Source organism: Hypanus sabinus, chromosome 6 (genome assembly GCF_030144855.1).
Source record: "Hypanus sabinus isolate sHypSab1 chromosome 6, sHypSab1.hap1, whole genome shotgun sequence".
NCBI lineage: Eukaryota > Metazoa > Chordata > Chondrichthyes > Myliobatiformes > Dasyatidae > Hypanus > Hypanus sabinus.
The window spans coordinates 140,098,134-140,114,568 of record NC_082711.1 but is presented as its reverse complement, the minus strand read 5'-3'; the positions used below and the strand labels follow the sequence as shown (position 1 = coordinate 140,114,568).

Genomic DNA, 16,435 nt, shown 5'->3' with positions numbered 1-16,435 from the left:
ACCTCTGGTCCACTCTCTTCTCCTGTCAGTTTCCTTCTGCTCCAGCCTTCGACCTTTCCCACCCACCTGGCTTCACCAATCACCCAAAAGCTAGCCCTCCTCCTCTCTGCCCCCCCCCCACCTCTGTATTCTGGCATCTTCACTCTTCCTTTTCAGTCCTGAAGAGAGGTCTTGGCCCAAAACGTCAACTGTTCACTCATTTCCAGAGCTGCTGCCTGACCTGCTGAAGTTCTCCAGCATTTTGCGTGTGCTGATTTCTTTCCCAAGCTCATAAATGTTTACATAAACTTCATAATGCTGCCTTCCAACAGTGCTTTCTACTGTTTCTCCATGAGCACTCTAATATATGGTGCACATCAGCACTTCCTGAACCAAGATCAACATTTCACAATACAATATACTCAAGGGATTTCCAAAATGCTCTGAAAACAAAATCACTTACTCAGTAAAGCTCTGCAAATAACTGGTAATAACCCAACCACTATGAATGAATTATCATAATATATTTCAGGAGATTTAGGCTAAGGGTGAGAGACCATTTGAAAGAATGCAAGTAACAGAGAAAATGCTGGAAGAACTCTGCAGGAACAGGCAGCAGAGTGGAAAAGAGTATTGTTGACTTTTTGGGCTGAGAACTTTTGGCAGGATTGGAAAGTGTTGGGGGGTGGGGGGGGGGGGGAGGAAGAAACACAAGGTGATAGATAAAACCCAGAGAGGGAGGGGTGAAGTTAAGAGCTGGGAAATTGACTGGTGAAAGAGATACAGGGCTGGAGAAGGGGGAATCTGACAGGAGGGGGCAGAAGGCCATGGAAGAAAGAAAGGGGAGGAGCACCAGAGGGAGGTGATGAGTGAGCAAGGAGATAAGGTGAGAGAGGGAAAAGGAGATGGGGAATGGTGAAGGAGAGGCCATTACCAGAAGATCAAGACAGGTATATGGAGGAATTTAAGGTGGGGGTTATATGGGAGGCAGGGTTTAAGGGTCGGCACAACATTGTGGGCCGAAGGGCCTGTACTGTGCTGTATTGTTCTCTGTTCTATGTTCTAAATCAAAGTTCACGCCATCAGACAGAACACAAGGTGTTGTTCCTCCAACCTGTGTGGCCATAGACGGGCATATCGGAATGGGACATGGAATTAAAATGGGTGGCCGCTGAGAAATCCCACTTTTTCTGGACAGCAAAGCGTAAATGCTAGGCAAAGCAGTCTTCTAATCTACATCGGGTCTCACCAATACACAGGAGGCCACACCGGGAGCATCAGACACAGTAGATGACCCCAGCAGACTCACAGGTGAAGTGTCGTCTCACCTGGAAGGACTGCTTGGGGCGCTGAGTGGCACATTGAAAAAATGCACCCGGCATTCCGAATAACATAACAAAGCCCCTCACAGTCAAGTATTTGCTTTACATCTCATTTGAACAGTGACTCTGGAATCTCATCCAAGTGCATGAAATTTTATTTGACCTAACTCTACAATATATAATAATGTTAGAATATTATGCGACAATGGCACTATTAGTGAAGCACAATCACCATACTCGGACAGGAATAAACTGGTCATCACTGACCTGGTGTTTTGCTGTTCCAAGCAAGTCCGTAACAACTGGCCTGAGGTCTGTACTAACAGAGCCCAAAGTGACGAATAAAATTATTTGTCTTGGGTTTTTCTCTTTAAAGAAATAGATCGTTAACACAAAACAGGTGGAGCAAGAACTCACTGGATACTCTGGAAAATTCTGTATTTTTCCAAACTGACACATTCCGTGGGAAGTTTTACTTTTAGATTATAAACCAGACATTATTATAAATAAACCAGACATTATTTGGCTATCTGGTTTTACGGAGCCAGATGATATGCGTATACCAGATTCACCAGTACTGAGAAAAGTAAATCACTACAGTGTTGGCCACAAGGCACAGGGGGTTTCTGCCAAACCAACATCTCCAACCAAGCCTCGTATCCTGTTTATCTGCCTTTCCTTTAACAACCACACAAAAACAGAAGAATGTATGAACAGGCTCTTCTCGGGCTTCCAGCCGGGTACACATAGCATTTTTAATCGTTGATTCGATGACAAACTCTGCCACTGGATGTTTCAAATACTTTTCTTTTCCTGGTTGTGAGGACGATGATGCTGATACCATCTTCAAAGTGGAGAGGGCTTGATTCCCAGAGATCACATCAGAAAGGCAAAATATATTTACAGACAGAGAGGGGGAAAAAAAATCACTGCCCACATGGTCTGTAGGAACAACTTTTATGTCCTAATCGTGGTTTTGGGAGTTTAGTTTGGAGGTGGGAGGTAAGGGGAGGGAGAGAGAAGTGAGGTATAGTAGGATTGTGGGGATAAATCTTCTGAACAATACACAAAGCATGGGGACAGCCCTTTTCCTCCCCACAATTTATCTCACAGGTAGGAGGAAACAAAGCCAGAACCTGAAAACACCTCAAAGAAAAAATCCCTCCGAGTGCAGTGTCCTAGAACATCAGCACAGGCAGTATGCAAATCCACAGAGATCTAAATTTTTAAATGGGAAGAATCAGAAGCAACAAACAATACCGCAGCAGATCAGTGCCGCTCAACGGGAAGAGAATCGTCCCTAGAAAAAAGTTCTGAACTCACCTCCATGGCAACAGCTAAACATGTGGCAGTAAATTAACTGCAAATCTTGAAACCCCAATGTGAAAGCCTGCTCTCAAACTATTCTTCTGTTATCATTGACCCAAAACTTTACAGAAAACACAGAACACTTTACATTTTACCATGTGACTAAATCATAGACTAAGCAACAAACTCAAAATCACAAATGATTGCACTATATCAAATCACATACTAACCATATTATTAAGACAGCGTTCTTTCATTTAAGGCCCATTGCAAGAGTTCAATTTCTTTTACTGTTAAGAAGAAGAAAAATTGATACACGGTTTTGTTTTTAGCCAATTAGACTACTGTAATGTACTGTTTTCAGGACTGTCTAAGATAGATATAAACTGGCTGTAGCTGGTTCAAAATGCAGCAGCAAGAATCTTAATCAAAAAAAGAAAATCTGAGCACATTTCCCCAGTTTTGGTATCATTACAGTGGCTACCTGTGTACTTTAGAACCAGTTTTGAAATATTAATTGTATACAAGGCTCTAAATAATCTATCTCCTCCCTATATTTTGGGGTGTCTGTCCCCTGACTGCTCTCATGCAAAAAAAGTCTGGAATACTCCACTGACTGAGATACACCAAGCTGGTACTGTGGAATGTTTCAAAACACTTCTAAAAACCTACTTCAAAATTTTTTTGTTTACTTAAAAGATTATTTAATGCCTGTTGATGTTGATTACACTTACATAATTTGGTATATTTGATTACATTTTATTCTATATAATGTTTGACTTACGAGTTTTTAATTTTGTCTTGTAGCTTTACGACCAAATTGATCTATGTGAAGCATTTTGAGCCTGCAGCTTAATGGGTGAAATAAGCTATATAAATAAAGTTATTATTATTACACTTCCACATATCATGCAAGTTACAGACCTCTGAGTTAGTATCCCTATGCATCATATACACAATTATTTCCATCAATATTCCTGCTTCTGAGGAATTACTAACAAATCCAGAAGAAAGGGTTGATCCTGTGGTCTGAGGGACATTGCTGCCACCATAAAGTCAGGAATGGGATGCCCACTGATGGTGTAAAGTACTATTCCATTCTCAACTTCTCAGCAGATGAAGCTGTCCACAACTTCCTTCAACAGGATTCAGATGGCAGATTTGTAAAACTGCAGACAATGAACTTCTCCAAGCACCTACCTTACTCACCATTCAGCAAGACCACCACTGGCAAATCTTGGAGCCAATAACCCTGAAATCTAATAAACATAAACACTGCGGCAAAAACAACAGGTCATCCAACAATAAAAGACACATCCAATGACCACACAGTTTTGCCATCATCTTCAAACACCAGAATCATAAAGGAATTCCTTTTGATAGTATGACTAATGCTAAACATTCAAGCAGCTCAACAACACCCAGGAGAAAGCACAGCCCCAGTGACCAGCAACCCATCAACTCTAAAAACACCCTCTCCCTCCATCACCTGTGCACTTTGGGTACAGGGTGCGTCACCTGGAGTTACTCACCCAGGCTGCTTGGTCTGAACTTGCCAAAACCATGGCCTCTAACAGCAAGGAGAATATGGGCAGCAGGCACAAAATGAACAGGTCCTGCATTCTGGAACTCCTACCCCAAAACAGCAGAAGCAATAAGGTGCATCTCGCCCACCACTTCAAGGAACACCAACATTAAAAAAAATCATATTACAACTACCAATCTCAGGAACGTAACTAACATCTCTCAAATCACAACAACACTTTACACATTCAATGACGAAATGAGTACAAGAAATATTTGAGCAATTGCCACAATAATGGTAGAAGGTTGGCGGCCAGTTATTGCTGTTTCGTCGTACTGGATGCTGTAGGTCTGAACACTAAGCCTACTGCTGAACACTATTATGATGAATATCAGGAGGAAACTGAGAAATGCATTAACTGACCACCAAACTTCTACCAGCAGGTCTGTAGAAGGATCATTAATAAAACAGCTTCTGATGAAGAGCACCAGCTGCAGTGTCTTTTCACAATCACTGTCAATATGATTCAGGCGCACTCTCCCAAGACAGCACTTTCCCCATATTCATTTTGAAGTGCGTGGGTCAGAAACAGGCCAACAATGCAAACAATTTTGTTTTATCCCTTCAAAATACGTGATATGCTGTCTGTTTTATAAGTGAGAGAAGAGTTACGCAGAACATAAGCAGGGATTACAGATGGGATAGAAGACAGATGTGCTCACATTTTTAATAACTACATAAATGCAAGCATTTTATGGTAACACTATATTAGCCTGCTACATTATCTGTTCTGTATTTAATATTTCAGTAATATTTGAGTATACACATGTATACACACAGAGAGCATTTTTGTTCATTTAATTAATTCATTATGGGTTATCTATATAAACATGTGAATTGTATTTATCATCATGCCTCACTTAAAGTAAGCTCAAAGTTAGACTCTCATTTCGGAATCCCTTTGAATTAGTTTAATATTTTGAAGTTACAAAACATATCATTTTTCAAATTACCAAGGCTGATTGTTAGATATTATGAAAGGTTTAAGGTTCATTGTTGCTTGGATGGAGAATTCAGCAAGCTAAAATATTGGCCAGTTTCAGTTGGAAATCAGAGACGTGTGAAACTAATGACTTTTTCCTCAATGTTATTCAAGTTTTTTTTTAATTCTGACATGGAATTGATGTTTATTCAGAAATAAAGTATTCATACAGATCTAAGTTACAAACATTTAGAAAAATAACTGCAGGGCAGGTCCTAGATACTACATGCTAGAATACTACTGCACAGTACAGGCCCTTCAGCCCTCGATGTTGTGCCGACCCATATATTCCTTTAAAAAAGTACTAAACCCACACTAACCCATATCTCTTATTTTTCTTTCATCCATGTGCCTGTCCAAGAGGCTCTTAAATACCCCTAATGTTTTAGCCACCACCACCATCCCTGGCAAGACATTCCAGGCACCCGCAACCCTCTGTGTAAAAAAAAACTTACTCCTGATGTCTCCCCTAAACTGTCCTCCCTAAACTTTGTACATATGCCCTCTGGTGTTTGTTATTCGTGCCCTGGGAAACAGGTACTGACTATCCACCTTATCTATGCCTCTATCAAGTCCCCTCTCATCCTTCAATGCTCCAAAGAGAAAAGTCCCAGCCCTGCTAATCTTGCCTCATAAGACTTGTTTTCCAAACCAGGCAACATCTTGGTAAATCTCCTTTGCACCCTCTCCATAACTTCCACATCTTTCCTATAATGAGGTGACCAGAACTGAACTCAATACTCTAAAACAAGAAGAACGTTTCTGCAAGTGCTGGGTCAAATATGTACCAACGAATAAAAGGAAACTCGTAACACGCTTGTTTTGTTTTTCTTATTTATTCAAGGATCCTTGTTGTTTCAGCCACTAACATACATGTCAACCAATACACTCAAACACCTCTGTAGTTGTACTGTGGAGAGCATTCTGACAGCTGCATCACTGTTTGGTATGGAGGGGCTACTGCACAGGACTGAAAGAAGCTGCAGAAGGTTGTAAATCTAGTCAGCTCTATCTTGGGCACTAGGTGTGTCAGAAAGGCAGCGTCCTTTATTAAGAACATCCAGCACCCATGGCATGCCCTTTTCTCACTGTTACCATCAGGTAGGAGATACAGAAACCTGATGGCACACACTCAGTGATTCAGGAACAGCTTCTTCCCCTCTGCCCTCCGATTCCTAAATGGACATTGAAGCTTTGGACACTACCTCACTTTTTTTTTAAATATACAGTTTTGCTGTTTTTGCACATTTTTAAAATTTATTCAATCTATGTAATTGATTTACTTGTTTATTTATTTATTATGTTTTATTTTTTTCTCTCTCTGCATGTATTGCATTGAACTGCTTCTAAGTTAACAAATTTCACGTCACAAGCCGGTGATAGTAAGCCTGGTTCTGATTCTGAAAGAAACAAGGCACATTGCAGAAGGTCTCAGTGAGGTAGAACTGGAATTTCAAAAGGTGCTGAAATCTAAACCAAAGAACTGCCTTGCTGCTGCCACTTGAACAGATATTTCAAAGGCACAATTGATAACTTCATTCATAAAAGTTACACTGGTGCAGTGAAAAGCATTTTCTGAAAAGTTATTATTTATCACTCATAAAAGGAATATTGATTTCAGGGATGCAGGTATCAATGGTACTTTCCCCAAACGCCTCCTCAAGATGAGTGTGGGCAGCCTCATTACATGCACAGAAAGTACAACCATAGGTGGAGTTTTCCAGGGCTTTCACCCTAAAACCATAAACAAATATTCGGAAGGTGTGCATCTTGGGCAGGAACGTGCAGGCAGCAGATCTCCCATGCAAATGCTGCCTACGTTCGATCTCGGAGATGAAATAGCTACTGTGTTTGGGCCCCTGTACGTGCTGAAACTGGAGAGGGTTCAAAGGAGGTCACGAAATTATCCCAGGATTAAACGGGTTGTCACATGAAGAGCTTTTGATGGCTCTGAGCCTGTATTCACCAGAATTCAGAAGAATGAGGGTCGAAGAGCTTTTGATGGCTCTGAGCCTGTATTCACCAGAATTCAGAAGAATGAGGGGTGACTTGCTTGAAAGCTATTGAACAGTGGAAGGCCTTGATAGAGTGGCGGTGGAGAGGATGTGAGTGGAGGTGGAGAGAGTGCTTCCTGTAGTGGGAGAGTCTAAGATCAGAGGACACAGCCTCAGAATAGAGGGGCTTCTTTTTAGAATGGAGATGAGGAGGAATTTATTTAGCCAGAGCGGGATGAATCTGTGGAATTCATTGCCACAGGCAGCTAAGGCCAAGTCGTTATGTATTTTTAGGCAGAAAGTGATAGATTCTTGATTTGTCAGGGCATGAAGGGGTACGAGGAGAAAGCAAGAGTTTGAGGCTGAAAGGAAAAATGGATCAACCATGATGAAATGATGGAGCAGACTTGATGGGCCAAATGGCCTAATTCTGTTCCTAAGTCTTATGGTCTTGTTACATTTGGAAGATGCTAGTGAAACACCGACTGGTTGAAATAATGTTTACACTCAGCAGCCCACATCTTCTGGAAATGGAAGAATGAATGTTTACAGTGATCGACAGGACAAATCATATTGTCTGCTTGGTCACAAATAGTCTCATGACAGCTAAACTCATCTAAAAAAGAAATCATTTGCATCACCAAACACAGACCACCAAGGAGGCATTGAGAGTCTGGGGTGCTCTGAAGACAGAAGTGGAGAAGTTCCGATATCAAGAATGGAAGATATTACAATTAGTGGAAGGCGACACAAGTGAGAAATTTAAACTTCAGAGGATTTGGTGCAAGTTAGGATATGGACAACAACAAAAATAGAATTGGAAATCTGAAACAGTCCCTTCGATTCTCAGTATTAAGGCTGGAAGATTTTAACATGCCTAGTCAGGAGATGTCTCAAATTTCTGGTAATGTTCCCCCCCCCCCTTCTCTTTTTTCATTTCCCTTTCTGGTAACCTTTTCACCCTCTTTCTCTTCTCCTCACCGCCCCCTGCTTCCCCTCCTCCTTTCCTTTGTGCCTTGGTCCATTATCCTCTATTAGATTTCTCTTCCATCCATCTCCTGCCAGCTTCCTACTTCATTCCCACTCCCATATTCCCTCACCTGTGCTTCCCTAATACCTTCTGACTTGTACTCCTTCCCCTTCCTATTCTGGTTTTTGCCACCTCCTTTCTAGTCCTGATAAAGGGCCCTGGTCCAAAACATGTTTAATCCACTACATAGATACAGCCCAATTGCTGAGTTCCTCCAGGATTTTATACGTGTGTTGAAGGTTTTCAACATTCACAGAATCTCTTGTGTTTACGGTTAGGAGATGATGTGCCATTCCTTAAGAGTACATTGAAACATTTTAAGAGGCAATTGACCCAAAACAAGTTCAGTTTCTCTTTCCATATCATGCTTGACCTGCTAGCTCCAAAATTTCATATTTCATTTTATCCATCCTGAGGAGCTAACTCAAAAGTTGTATGAACTACATTCTACATTACATAGCGTCTAATCCCTAGTTTAAGCACAATGAAACAAATCTGGAATTTAGAATTGAGATCAAATGTTAAATGGGTCTCTGCTGGGCTGAAGGGTCTCAAATGACACTGAAGTCTTGCACTGCTGTTTTTCATCAACAGGAGGCACTATTCCCAAAGGTCACCGGTCATCCCTTCTGGTAGAATAACAATCTGAAGGTAATAAGTGCTAATGGATTTTCATAACTTGCTCAAAGACCTCACAAACTATGGATTTTGTTTTTAGAACAGTAATTACAGCCAAAAGAATAAATAAACATGTAATTAAAGTTACGGCCAGAAAAACAGAGATACTCCCCTGAAATTTCCAACGGACCAACAGCGATTGTGTCTTAAAAGTAGAATTGAAGATGAGATCTTAAAAAAAACAGACCACATCTACTTGATCAGACAATTGTTGAAGATTCTGTAACATTTGGAGAACTGCGTGCACCAAACATTCATAACTCCGTTGCCATGACTAAAATGCAAGAGGACTGGCACTTTGTGAAGTTAAAACATTATCAGAGATAACAGTTTCATTTCAGAACCATAAAGGGTAATTTGGTAATCTACATGAAGTATTGTGGGGAAACGTTTCAGAGAAAAGTGATGAAATACCAGATGAACTTAAAATTCGTTACTCAAGACTGCTCAATGATGTTGGTCAAGGCTTTAACATAGATACAGATAATACAAGTGAACTATCAAGTGAATAGTAGACACGGCCCAGCATTGTGGAAAACACTTTCTCCTCAAAACTATAAAGACACTATCGCTCCCTCCCTCTAAAACAGCACGAGATTTGATCAACTGCACCTGACTTTCACAGTGTGCTCTGAATCCTAATGATCAAAAACACACACTTGGTTTTCAACTATCCAGGCAACATTCTTCATCCTTCAGTCATTCACAAAAAACCACTCGCATTCCGTAAAGTTTATACTTCACGGAATGAGCCGCAAATGCACACAAGTTATATGAACTGAGTGAGCGGGTACTCTCGCCCTTCCTGAGTAAAGTCACATTGGAATTTGAAAAACATCCGTTGTTTCAGAGCTCTGAAATACAACAGGCTTTTAACAGAGAGAAAAAAAACTGATCCTGCTGAAAGAAATTCCCAGATAATTTCTTGTTCAAATATTGAGGCGGCAGCAGTATTTGCATTCAGGAGGTGTAATTGTGGCAGATGCAGGGGGAGGGAGGGTCATGAGGAAAGACTCTACACAATATAGAAGACTCCGCGGCCAAGCTCTCCCCGGCTGCCAGCAGCAGCTCACTGATACACTAGGTTATTCAGTAATCGAAGCCAGTGAACATTATGCAACCGAATACAAACACCATTGCATGCCATACTGTGAAGTGACTGCTTTCACTCGCTGATAAACCTAGTAAAGCTCTCATTGATGTTGCTACATCCGTCCAGTCAACATTTTCACACTTGGGACCTTTCTCACGAAAGGCAGAAGGCTTTATTCTAAACGCCTTGTACCAAGATAGATATTTATATCAGGCATATTTTACACACGCTGCTTCCTCGGTCACTCAGCCTTATCAACCAAACTAGCAGTGCGAACAAAACGTGCAACATTCGACAACGGAGTGCCGTTCTCTGCAGCTGCCCTTTTAATATCGTTATCAAGAATAGCAGGGGGAAACAGTCAGCACCAAATAACAAAACGCTTCAAATTATGAAAGCATTCTCCAAGTTCTTAATGTTTCTCAACAGATTCTTGGGCGGGGAAGAGGGGGAAGGGAATCTCGATTTCAGATCTTTTCCCCCTCCCACCAGTTACACAAACTTACCGTTTTTCCAATATCCATTGTGGAAGTCTGTATTTATGTCTTGCTTCTTCCAGACGTTCAACAACCCAACAGAAAGGAATGGGGAGAAAGGGAGACAGAGGAGAGAGAGAGAGAGAGAGAGAGAGAGAAAGAAAGGGGGAGAAAGAGAGAAAGAAAGAGAGAAAACAGAGAGAGAGAAAGAGAGAGAGAGAGAGAGAGAGAGACAGCAAAAGCAGAGTTATATCCAGTAGATACTACACTGTGGTCCTCACACACTCTTTCATCGAAAGCTTGGATGGCCTTTCACTTAACCCGTGCCTGGAAATAACATGACCTGCCCTTTCCGATTGTCCAATTGAATGGGAAATTGTTTTTCTTTCCTCTTCCCCTTGCAGCAGCAGAAACTGAGCCCTCGCTTTTCCCTTTATGCAAAGTCTGGAAGTCGTTACGATCGGGACTGAAAGGCTGGTTGCAAAGATGCCATCTCCAGCTGAGAGCTTCCGGACAAGGGGAGGAGGAAAGCAGTTGGGGAGGGCTAATGGAGGAGGGGGGTGGAGGGAGAGCGGTGCCTCGTAGGGGGATGTGGGTGGTTGGGGGGGAGAGGAATATGACAGCCGACATCCTCATTCACAGGAAACATTGCCTCTGATGATTGTATTTTTTTATATATACACGTCACTCTACCAATTAGAAGCTCCCGGGATTCTGCAAAAGGAGAATCTACTGTGGCTACATCTCTCTCTCTCTCCCTCTCACACATACGTAAACACATACACACACAATAACATCTGAATAAGCAACACCAATTTCTTTCAAACACAAATACAATTGTGACTGGAAGGAGGAGGAAGCAGGAAGCAGCATTCAACATTCTGTCAGCCACAGAGCAACAAAGCTCAGGAAATTAACCCTGACAAAAGATTTCACTTGTTAACGGAGAGCTATAATCCTGTCACCCAACCCCCAACCCCAGAAGGAAAAATCTGGAGATCACTGATCAGAACACGATTAACCAGTTAACCACTGGCTTCAATACTGAAAAAAAATTGAAAGATATGTACGGTGAGTATGATTTATTCAATTTCAAAGAGCTCTTTAAAAAACAAAGCTCCTCACACGAGTCCTACCAGCAAACACTATCAGCCCCAATTGGTACAAGCAATGATATGCTGTTGGATACAATGGAAATCACAACATTCAAGGAGGCCGTTCCATTTATACAGTCACTGATGCACATCTCTTAGATAATCTCTTCTTCAATATTTTTCATATCACCCATTATTCTTCTCGAGTTGGGGTTAATGCAATCTCACTGGACACTTGTTGCGACATTCCTTTTTCAAATAATGCTAAGGTTATTTGGATATATCCCTGCAGCAATTCTGCGCTCTTGTCATTACTCAACATCAAGGGGAAACTAATCTTTTACCACCAACTCACCCAATTTACAGATGTTGAACAATTTTAATCTCCTCCTTTTGTACAGGTTTCCAGCTGTAATTATGCTCACTGATGCTCAATGCACTCTTTTTGCCAATTGTTGCAGAATTTCTCCCCAAAAGTCAAATGTGATTTCTAGGGAGTTAAAATAAGTCCCTATTTGCCCTCTTGGAAGAGTGTAAAAATCTAACAGCCTTTTCTTGAAATTCTGGGGGTTAGCCCTCAGTTTTTGGCTAAGAATTGTTCCTCAACCAATATCAGTGACACAGTTTGATTAACATTTTTCAATTATTTTTTAATTGATTGAGTAAGTGTGGAACAGGCCACCCAGCAATCCCCAATTTAACCCCAGCCGAATCATGGGACAATTTACACTGGCCAATTTAACCTACTAACCTGTACATTTTTGGACTGTGGGAGGAAACCAGAGCACCCAGAGGAAACCCATGCGATCACAGGGAGAACGTACAAACTCCTTACGAGCAGTAGCAGGACCCGCAACGCTATCTTCAGAAACTGCTGCTTGCAAATTGGAATCCACAATTCCTATCAAAATGGACGGCAACTACATCTCAATAGTATTTCTTTTGTCGTAAAATAGTTTGTAATGCAGAAATTTCAAATCAACCTTTACCAAGAGAGAGATACTATAGCACCCCACCCCCAGCATTACAAGAAAGTTGCATCCACAGAAATAGTCCACACCATGATTTCTCATAAAGGGAAGCCATGTCATCTCTGTGCTCTTCTTTCCCCCGCAAGTTCCCTGAGTAAAGTTTATTCCTTAGTTCAGGCTTTGGGGCTGGGGATCTGTAAATTTTGTAAGAGTGAATATCTGTAAGCACAGTAAACTTATGAGAGAGTCACAAAGGAAAAGGTCATCAAGTGGGCTAAAAATTTGAGATTATAATACGCTGGTACCTCACTAAGCACTCAGAATGTGTTTCCTGGAACTGAAATCACTAATTGAATCAGGTCTAAAAGGGGTCATGACATACTGAGTTCTCAATAAGTGAGCATCAATGGCATGAAGCTCTCGTAATGGCTAAGCCAAAGCAAAAAAATTTTACCACACTCTGCAAGCTGGTTACTGGTACAATTTTGATTCCTGGTATTTTATTTCAACATAATTCCTTCTCCCCATGCACCAGGAGTACCCTTAAGGAGGTGCACTTGAAGGAACAGTGCAGAGTGTGGTGAACTATGTGCCTGTCTGGACACGCCCCCTTCTGACTGCTCCTGTGGCTCCTCCCACAGGCCCTGTATAAAGGCGATTCAGGTCTAATCCTCTGCCTCATTCTCCAGGATGTAATATGATGGTCACTCACTGCTGGTTCCTTCTTCAGTCAATAAAAGCCGATATCTCACCTACGTCTCAGTGTGAGTTATTGATGGTGCATCACAGAGCAGGGTACCGGGACACTGGAAAAGCTCCCACTTTAAATTACCCAGCCTGTTGGAAATCACCCAAGGCTGCTGAGGAAAGCAAGAGTGGAAAAAGAGGAGAAACCTGTGGTTCAGGGTGGTGCTCAGTCTGAGAGATCAGTAGGTATATGTACATCAATTGCTCAAAGTTGCAGGGCAATTTTAAAAGATAGTTTAAAAAAAGAAACAAGATACTGGGATCTATAAACATACAGCACACAACAGGCCCTTCAGTTCCGAATGTTCAGCCCAGCTCATGAATTGATTAAATGCCTTCAAATCCCTTCTGTCTACACAATGTCCATACCCCTCCATTCTCCACACAATCATGTGTCTTAAGAGTTTTTTTAAATGCCTCTTGAATTTGTCTGCACCATTATCCCTGACAACACATGCCAGACACCCACCATTCAGTGTAAAGAAAAATTTGCCTCACACACCTCTTTTGAATTTATCCCCTCTCACCTTAAACACATGCCTCTAGTATCAGGCATCTGATCCCGGGGGGAAAATTACAGCTGTCTATTCTATTCCACCTATGCCTTGCATAATCCTATAAACTTGAATCAGGTCTGCTCCTCAACATCTGCCATTCCAGAGAAAACGACCTACCGAATGTTAAAAGGACTAGTTGGGGTGCATATGGACAGGATGTTTCCTATAGTGGGGGTATCCAGAACTAGAGGGCACAGCCTCAACATTGAGGAGGGGGGTTGTGACCTTTTAGAACAGCAGGAATTTGTTTAGCCAGAGAGTAGTGAATCTGTGGAATGTTCTGCCACAGACTGCAGAGGAGGCTGAATCAGTGGATATATTTAAAGCTGAAGTTGATATATTCCTGATTGGTCGGGGGCATCAAGGGATTTGACGAGAAGCCAGGTATATGGAGTTGTGTGGGATCCAGGATCAGTGTTGATGGAATGGTGGAACAGACTCAATGGGCTGAATGGCCTAATTCTGCTCCCATGTCTTATGGACTTGTCCAACCTTATGCCTTCTAATCCAGGCAGCATCCTAGCAAACCTCTTCTATACCCTCTCCAAAGCCCCCACATCCTTCCTACTTGGGGTGACAAGAATTTAAAGTAGTACTCCAGATGTGGCCCAACTAAAATTTTATAAAGCTACAACATAAATTCATGAATTTTGAACTCAATTCCTTGACTAATAAAGGCAAGCACATTAGAAGGCTTCTTAACCACCCATCAACCAATGTAGTCATTTTCAGGGAGCTATGGACTTGGACCCCCAAGATCGTTCTGTCCATTAACACTTTTAAGGCCCTGGCCATTATCAGGGTACCATCCTTTCACATATGACTCCCAAAGTGCAACATCTTACGTTTAGCCACATTAAACACCATCTGTCATTTCCCCACCCACATCTGCAACTGATGTGGAACAGAATACCACAGCACAGTACAGACCCTTCAGCCCATGATGTTGTGTCTTTCTTTCAATCTAACCCTCCATTTCAACATCACCATCATCCAACCATCCATCTGCCTATCCAAAAGCTTTGTAGGAAACCACTTTTTTTAAATAATACTTTTTAACTGTTACGAAGGATGAACAATTCTGATGGGCAGAAGGGTGCAGAGTGGCCCATGCCCCCCCTTTTTGGAGAATCGCAAATCGCTACTATTTCGATGCTGCTAACAAGGAAGTAAGAGAGACAAAGGAAATCTGCCAGTGCAGTTGTTATTTTGGAGAGAGCGAGAGAGAGAGAGAGAGAGAGCGAGAGAGCGCGAGAGAGCGCGAGAGAGCGAGAGAGAGAGAGAGATATAAGAGGTACACAAGGTGGAAAGTCTCCTACTGACAAAAGGAGGAGATTTACTGTTATTGTCTTTTGAAGAAGGATTGTTTACTTGGTATTGTTCTATTCATTGAAATCCCTCAGGGGACAGCCAGAGTGGGCTGGTTTGATGGGTTAAGTCATTCAAACCTGATTGACACCTGAGAACCCGTGAGTGGGGATAAAATTGATGTCTGGGGTGACACCCCTCGGATGCACCAGGAGAAATGCTAGTGAGCAGCAGAAACCTCCACGAGGCAGGGTGGGAGACCGGAGACCGAACGAAGGGTTGGTAAATTTTAACTCACAGTGTTTATAGCGAGACCGGTGGGGGGGGCTTGTGTGTGTGTCCACCCTTGCCTGGGAGAAGAGTCCACCACGGAAGAACGGTCTAGCTAAAGGACAGAGGGGTCACACTACAATGGCCACAACAACGACACATCAACGGATCAAAATCGTAAAGAAAGGTTGGCAAAGACCATAGCTGTTGCTGTTTGCGCACTCTCTTTCTCTCGTCTCTCTCTCTCTCCAACAATTGCAACACATCGACCAACAACTACCGCAGCCTGCATGAACAGAACTGAACTTTATATTTCCATCTGACTATTCATTATCCCCTAGACAACGATAGATCTTGTTCTATTATTATTATTATACCCGCACCTTTAGGTTTAGTATTGCTAAAGTATATTGTCTGTATATTTGCATTGATATTGTTTTGTATATTTTTACAAATAAATACTGTTGAAAATAGCATCACCAGACCCCAATGGACACTTCTATCTTTGCTGGTAAGACACCCAGTTACAGGGTACATAACTTAACAAACATATTTTTCTGATTCATTGGCAGAAAGTGGTATTGCAACTAAACTAACGGTTTATCAGCTTTCTCATTTTTCATTGAACAAGTATTAACACATTATCCACATGATGCAATTGTTTTAGTGATTAATTAATTAATAGGCTACATTATTACCCAAGGAATTTTGTTTATCTCATCTATAAAGTGAATGATTTTTCAAAGCGCTATCTTGTATTCTTTTTTATTACACGCACTAGCATTAATTCCCCTCTTAGCATCATTTCTCAGACCTTTATTTAGTTTGCTTCATATTTGTATGTTTGTTTGTACAAACAAAAATAAACTGAAATCTTGGAATGAAGACTGCTCGCCATTCCTGACTCCTGGAAGAACCCCAAGGATCAGAAATTAAACTGAGATCCGACAGTTTCTCAGATGTCCCTAATAATCTGCCCCTACCACCGTCCCTGGCAGGGTGTCTAATGAACCCACCACACTAAAGGAAAAAAACAGACCT

The 16,435-nt window shown here is 41.7% G+C and overlaps 1 protein-coding gene across 4 annotated transcripts in view; it reads right to left on the bottom strand.

The window, feature by feature from the left end:
* The window catches only part of hip1 (huntingtin interacting protein 1), a 353,299-nt gene that overhangs the window by 246,637 nt on the left and 90,227 nt on the right, over positions 1 to 16,435 (bottom strand). The window contains exon 1 of one of the 4 annotated variants that reach the window (XM_059973086.1): positions 10,478 to 10,947. The exons of the other annotated variants lie outside the window; for them this stretch is intronic. Within the exon in view, the coding sequence (XP_059829069.1) occupies positions 10,478 to 10,495 (18 nt within the window). The 5' untranslated portion in view covers positions 10,496 to 10,947. Of the gene's footprint in view, positions 1 to 10,477; positions 10,948 to 16,435 lie in introns of those variants that run through there. 4 annotated transcript variants of the gene reach the window in all.